Source organism: Babylonia areolata, chromosome 15, assembly GCF_041734735.1.
Source record: "Babylonia areolata isolate BAREFJ2019XMU chromosome 15, ASM4173473v1, whole genome shotgun sequence".
NCBI classification, from domain to species: domain Eukaryota; kingdom Metazoa; phylum Mollusca; class Gastropoda; order Neogastropoda; family Buccinidae; genus Babylonia; species Babylonia areolata.
Window position 1 is genome coordinate 1,372,648 of NC_134890.1, and position 6,618 is coordinate 1,379,265.

Sequence of the window (6,618 nt, forward strand, 5' to 3'; positions counted from 1 at the left end):
TATGTGTTACGGCTGTGTGTGTGTGCATGTGTATGTGATTCCTGTTTTTTTGTTAAACTGATTTTACAGTAAAAAAAAAAAAAAGATAAACAAAAAAATAAAATAAAATAAATGAACAAATAAATAAACAGCTAGATAAAATGAGAATGAAAAAGATGCCGCTTGCTGTGGGTGCAGACGGTGCAGGTGATAGACGACCACATGGACATCACCCACAACATCGCCGCGGGCATCGGAGGCATCGTGTCCAGCAGAGACTTTGTCAACCTGCGCTGCTGGGGCACGCGGCAGGGCATCTACCTGTCAGCCGGGCACGGGGTCACCCACCCAGACCGCCCCCCCCTCAAGAAACACGTCAGGTGAGTGGGCACTACCGTGACGGCGCCTGGTGGGTAAAGGGTGGAGATTTTTACGATCTCCCAGGCTAACATATGTGCAGACCTGCTAGTGCCTGAACCCCCTTTGTGTGTATATGCAAGCAGAAGATCAAATACACACGTTAAAGATCCCGTAATCCATGTCAGCGTTCGGTGGGTTATGGAAACAAGAACATACCCAGCATGCACCCCCCCCCCCCCCCCCGCACCCCCCCCCCCGAAAACGGAGTATGGCTGCCTACATGGCGGGGTAAAAACGGTCATACACGTAAAAGCCCACTCATGTACATACGAGTGAACGTGGGAGTTGCAGCCCACGAACGAAGAAGAAGAAGAAGAAGAAGAAGTGGGCACTACCGCCAACCATCACTGTGTCTTTTTCTTCTTCATTCGTGGGCTGCAGCTCCCACGTTCACTCGTATGTACACCAGAAGGCTTTTACGTGTATGACTTTTTTTTTTACCCCACCAAGTAGGCAGCTCCAATGTGAAGTCAATTCTGCTCTATGGATGCGAGACATGGTGGACAACACAGACGATGCGGCAGAAGATTCAGACATTCTTCAACACCTGTCTGAGGCGCATCTACAAGATCCGATGGCAGGAGAAGATCCAAAACGAAGATCTGTGGGAGCGAGTGGGACAGGAACCAGTGGCCAAGCAGATATTGGCTGTTGGCTTTTTGTTGTTGTTGTTGTTTACTGTGATTATTATATAGTTCATTCAAAGTTGACATCTAAGAGTTTTATTTTTTTTTATGTACACATACTGGATGACTGTGATTCTTGTGTATCGTTTATGTGTTAAACAGCCCAAAGGAATGTCTCTGAGATAACAGAGCATTCTGGAATCCTGGCAGAGAATTCAACAAAGGAATGTCTCTGAGATAGCAAAGCATTCTGGAATCCTGACAGAGAATTCAACAAAGGAATGTCTCTGAGATAACAAAGCATTCTGGAATCCTGGCAGAGAATTCAACAAAGGAATGTCTCTGAGATAACAAAGCATTCTGGAATCCTGACAGAGAATTCAACAAAGGAATGTCTCTGAGATAACAAAGCATTCTGGAATCCTGGCAGAGAATTCAACAAAGGAATGTCTCTGAGATAACAAAGCATTCTGGAATCCTGGCAGAGAATTCAACAAAGGAATGTCTCTGAGATAGCAAAGCATTCTGGAATCCTGACAGAGAATTCAACAAAGGAATGTCTCTGAGATAACAAAGCATTCTGTAATCCTGGCAGAGAATTCAACAAAGGAATGTCTCTGAGATAACAAAGCATTCTGGAATCCTGGCAGAGAATTCAACAAAGGAATGTCTCTGAGATAGCAAAGCATTCTGGAATCCTGGCAGAGAATTCAACAAAGGAATGTCTCTGAGATAACAAAGCATTCTGGAATCCTGGCAGAGAATTCAACAAAGGAATGTCTCTGAGATAACAAAGCATTCTGTAATCCTGGCAGAGAATTCAACAAAGGAATGTCTCTGAGATAACAAAGCATTCTGTAATCCTGACAGAGAATTCAACAAAGGAATGTCTCTGAGATAGCAAAGCATTCTGTAATCCTGGCAGAGAATTCAACAAAGGAATGTCTCTGAGATAGCAAAGCATTCTGTAATCCTGGCAGAGAATTCAACAAAGGAATGTCTGTGAGGTAACAAAGTGGTGTGTTTTGTTGACAGAGAACTCAACAAAGGAATGGCTCAGAGATAACAAAGTGTTGTAAATTCCTCACAGAGAATTCAACAAAGGATTGTGTGTGAGGTAACAAAGTGCTGTGTATTCCTGACAGAGAATTCAACAAAGGAATGTCTCAGAGGTAACAAAGTGCTGTGTATTCCTGACAGAGAACTCAACAAAGGATTGGCTCAGAGGTAACAAAGTGCTGTGTTTTGTTGACAGAGAACTCAACAAAGGATTGTCTCAGAGGTAACAAAGTGCTGTGTTTTGTTGACAGAGAACTCAACAAAGGATTGTCTCAGAGGTAACAAAGTGCTGTGTTTTGTTGACAGAGAACTCAACAAAGGAATGTCTCAGAGGTAACAAAGTGCTGCGTATTCCTGACAGAGAATTCAACAAAGGATTGTCTCAGAGGTAACAAAGTGCTGTGTTTTGTTGACAGAGGGTTCAACGGACCGGGTGGCTGGGCGTTCAAACCTGTGGAGAACGACCCCAACAAGTGTGTCTTTGTATGGGTCATGAACTTGGACCTCAAGGTCAGTGTCTGTGCCTTCTCCTCTCTCTGTGCCCCTGTCTCTACCCTCCCCCCCCCCATCCCACACACCCCACCCCCTATCTCTGTGTCAGTGTCTGTACCTTCTCCTCTCTCTGTGCCCCTGTCTCTACCCTCCCCCTGCCCCCCCCATCCCACACACCCCACCCCCTATCTCTGTGTCAGTGTCTGTACCTTCTCCTCTCTCTGTGCCCCTGTCTCTACCCTCCCCCCCCCTCCCCCTGCCCCTGCCCTCCCCCCCATCCCACACACCCCACCCCCTATCTCTGTGTCAGTGTCTGTACCTTCTCCTCTCTCTGTGCCCCTGTCTCTACCCTCCCCCTCCCTCCCCCTGCCCCCCCCCCCCCATCCCACACACCCCACCCCCTATCTCTGTGTCTGTCTGTCTGTCTGTCTGTTTATTGTGTGCATGTGTTCTAGTTTTTTTCTCTGTAAACCTTTCCAGTAACATTTCTGCTGATGTTGTAGACTCTCTCAGCACAGTGCAAACAGTTGAGGAGTTTGGAGTTTGTGTGTGTGTGTGTGTGTGTGTGTGGTGTAGTTTGTGTGTGTATGTGTTTTCATGAGGTTAGTGGAGTAAGCACAACTGCTTTTTTACATCCAGCCCTTAGGGGCAAAAAAGAAAAGAAAAATGACAAAGCAAAGGCCACACACACACTCTCTCTCTCTCTCTCTCTCTTATACACACACACACACGCACACACCAACACGCACACACACCCCCGCCCCCACAACCCGCCCACCACATACACAAACACACTCACAGACAAATACACACACACACGCACACACACACACACACTCTCTCACACACACACACACACACCAACACACACACACACACACACACACACACACACGCACACACACGATCACACAAGAAAAATAAAAGGCTTAAATAATTGAAAGCTCGTGCATAACCTAATTGAGCACGACACACACACACACACACTTACCATTGAAAGGAGACCAAACCTCTGTGTGTGTGTGTAGGGCTGGATTCCCCAGCGACTGGTAGACCAGGCGTCCACAACCGTGCTGCTGGATTACCTCAAGTACGTGCGTCAATACGTGGCGGGGATGCAGCATAAGTGAACTGTCGCCTGCCACTCCCCCACACCCCCACCCCCCGCACACTCCCCCCCCCCCCCCCCCCCCCGCCTCCGTCATTCATGGACCAGCTTGCATCTCTGTGATAGGCTGCTGTGTGGTGTGGTGTGAGGGGCGGTAGTGTGTGAGGATGGGTTGTGAGGTGTGTGTTGTGTTGTGTTGTGTTGTGCGGTGTGCTGTGGCTTGTTGTGTGTCGTTGAGGTATGTGTTGTGTGTGTGTTGCGGCTGGTCGTGTGTTGTGTGAAGTGTTTCGTTGTGAGGTGTGTTGTGGCTGGTTGTGTTTTGTATGTTATGAGATGTGCTGTGGCTTGTTGTGTGTTGTGAGGTGTGTTGTGTGTTGCGGCTGGTAGTGTGTTGTGAGGTGTGTTGTGTGTTGCGGCTGGTAGTGTGTTGTGAGGTGTGTTGTGTGTTGCGGCTGGTAGTGTGTTGTGAGGTGTGTTGTGTGTTGCGGCTGGTAGTGTGTTGTGAGGTGTGTTGTGTGTTTGGCTGGTAGTGTGTTGTGAGGTGTGTTGTGTGTTTGGCTGGTAGTGTGTTATGAGATGTGTTGTGGCTGGTAGTGTGTTGTGAGGTGTGTTGTGTGTTGCGGCTGGTAGTGTGTTGTGAGGTGTGTTGTGTGTTGTGGCTGGTAGTGTGTTGTGAGGTGTGTTGTGTGTTGTGGCTGGTAGTGTGTTGTGAGGTGTGTTGTAGCTGGTAGTGTGTTGTGATGTGTGTTATGAGATGTGCTGTGGCTTGTTGTGAGGTGTGTTGTGTGTTTGGCTGGTAGTGTGTTGTGAGGTGTGTTGTGTGTTGTGGCTGGTAGTGTGTTGTGAGGTGTGTTGTAGCTGGTAGTGTGTTGTGATGTGTGTTATGAGATGTGTTGTGGCTGGTTGTGTTTTGTATGTTATGAGATGTGCTGTGGCTTGTTGTGAGGTGTGTTGTGTGTTGCGGCTGGTAGTGTGTTGTGAGGTGTGTTGTGTGTTGCGGCTGGTAGTGTGTTGTGAGGTGTGTTGTGTGTTGCGGCTGGTAGTGTGTTATGAGGTGTGTTGTAGCTGGTAGTGTGTTGTGATGTGTGTTATGAGATGTGTTGTGGCTGGTTGTGTTTTGTATGTTATGAGATGTGCTGTGGCTTGTTGTGAGGTGTGTTGTGTGTTGCGGCTGGTAGTGTGTTGTGAGGTGTGTTGTGTGTTTGGCTGGTAGTGTGTTGTGAGGTGTGTTGTGTGTTGCGGCTGGTAGTGTGTTGTGAGGTGTGTTGTAGCTGGTAGTGTGTTGTGATGTGTGTTATGAGATGTGTTGTGGCTGGTAGTGTGTTTAGAGGTGTGTTGTTGTCAGCAGTTAATAGTGCAGGTTTGAGAACAACTCTACAGGCTCTCTTTGATAGCTTTGTCCTTTGGCGTACAACTGGTCATATACCTGGACCACCATGAACATTTTTTTTTTTTAATGTGTTGTTGGTCTTTTTAGCATCGTGGCATTTTTTAGAATGATTTTGAATTGATGCTCTTTTGTTTTGTTTTGATTTTTCATGAGGACACATGGTAAACATACACAAATGGTGATTGTACATGGCAGTTGAGAAGCGTGTGTCCATGCTTTATCGTCTGTTTGTTTTTTCCTGATCTCTGATGTACATACATTTTCAAGGATAATGTGCGACTTTTGAAGCTGTTCAGCAATATGGAAACCAAAGCAGTGTGTGTGTTACGTGCGTCAAGGGTTCCACCGTCGAGTGGTGGAGACAAAACAGTCGAGAAGCTCAGAGAACTGTGGCCTCAAAATGACGGGCACACAGCTTCAGACATGAGTGCTTTCTGTTGGCCTGCGACAGAGGAGTGAAAAAAACCTTAAAGGGTCAACTCAAGAAATTCATTTTTGGTGTCATATACTGTACCATGTCAAACTGATGCAAACTAGGCCTATCGGTTTGCTCTGCTTGGCCAAATTTCGCACGGCTAACAGTGAAAAGACGCCCAGTTTTGCCTGGTCTGCTCTTAGCCAATCAAACGCCTCTAAAAGCTATAAGTGCTGAATCATTCCTTTGGCCAAGGCTCTCCATGCCATCTTGTCAGGTTTTCGCTCTGTCTCGTCTTACGCTTTTTTTGGCTATTAAGCATGTTCATTTGGCCTTATTTTGCTGCATGCAGCTTGTCTGTATGTTGTTCTTACATTCTGTGTACTCGTTTCGACTCGGCCCCCTCGATTCGTTCGTTTTTCTCTACCTCAAAGTCGATCCTGTCTTTCCTTTCTCTGTTGGGGATCGGATTTTCGCTGGGCCGCCGTGGTTCTCATGGGGCATTTTCTTCGATGGCCACGGAATGATTCAGCGCTTATAGTTTTTAGAGGCGTTTGATTGGCTAAGAGCGGACCGGGCAAAACTGGGCGTCTTTTCACTGTTAGCCGCGCGAAATTTGGCCAAGCAGAGCAAACCGATAGGCCTAGTTTGCATCAGTTTGACATGGTAAGTATATGTATCACCAAACAGGGAGTATAATACAAACTCGTCCTTTTAAGGGCATTTTGAATTTATTCCTGTGGGGGTTTTATTTTATCTTTTCAAAACGACAGGCTGGCAGGAGCGAAGGAGGGGCACAGAGATTTCAGGCCCAATAAGTGTGGTCCCTTATGATTTCAGATTTGGATGAGTTGTGCTGTGGATGTGGTATGCTATGCATGTCATATTTGTGTGGGTATTTATAACAGTACACATTTATGTATGAGGTACGGTTCATATGTATATGTTTACACAATTCATGAAGGGAAAAAAAAATTAAGCAAATTTCTTTTGTAAGTGCCTCTAAGAACAAAAGTTGATAAAAAGAAAGAATGTAATGCTCAACATTTTGCAATGAGTGTTCTTCTAGCATGTTACGTATGAAATGATTTGTTTCATTAAACGATACATTTTCTTTCACATCTTTTAA

At 46.2% G+C, this 6,618-nt stretch overlaps 1 protein-coding gene across 6 annotated transcripts in view; it reads left to right on the forward strand.

Annotated features, from left to right (window-relative positions):
* Positions 1 to 3,743, forward strand: part of LOC143290357 (stAR-related lipid transfer protein 3-like) — a 70,303-nt gene extending 66,560 nt beyond the window's left edge. For all 6 annotated transcript variants that reach the window (XM_076599723.1, XM_076599721.1, XM_076599722.1 and 3 more), the window contains 3 exons: positions 178 to 359; positions 2,501 to 2,594; positions 3,605 to 3,743. In XM_076599723.1, coding sequence (XP_076455838.1) covers positions 178 to 359; positions 2,501 to 2,594; positions 3,605 to 3,706 — 378 coding nt within the window. In that variant the 3' untranslated portion in view covers positions 3,707 to 3,743. The remainder of the gene's footprint in view (positions 1 to 177; positions 360 to 2,500; positions 2,595 to 3,604) is intronic.
* Positions 3,744 to 6,618: the final 2,875 nt, after the last annotated feature.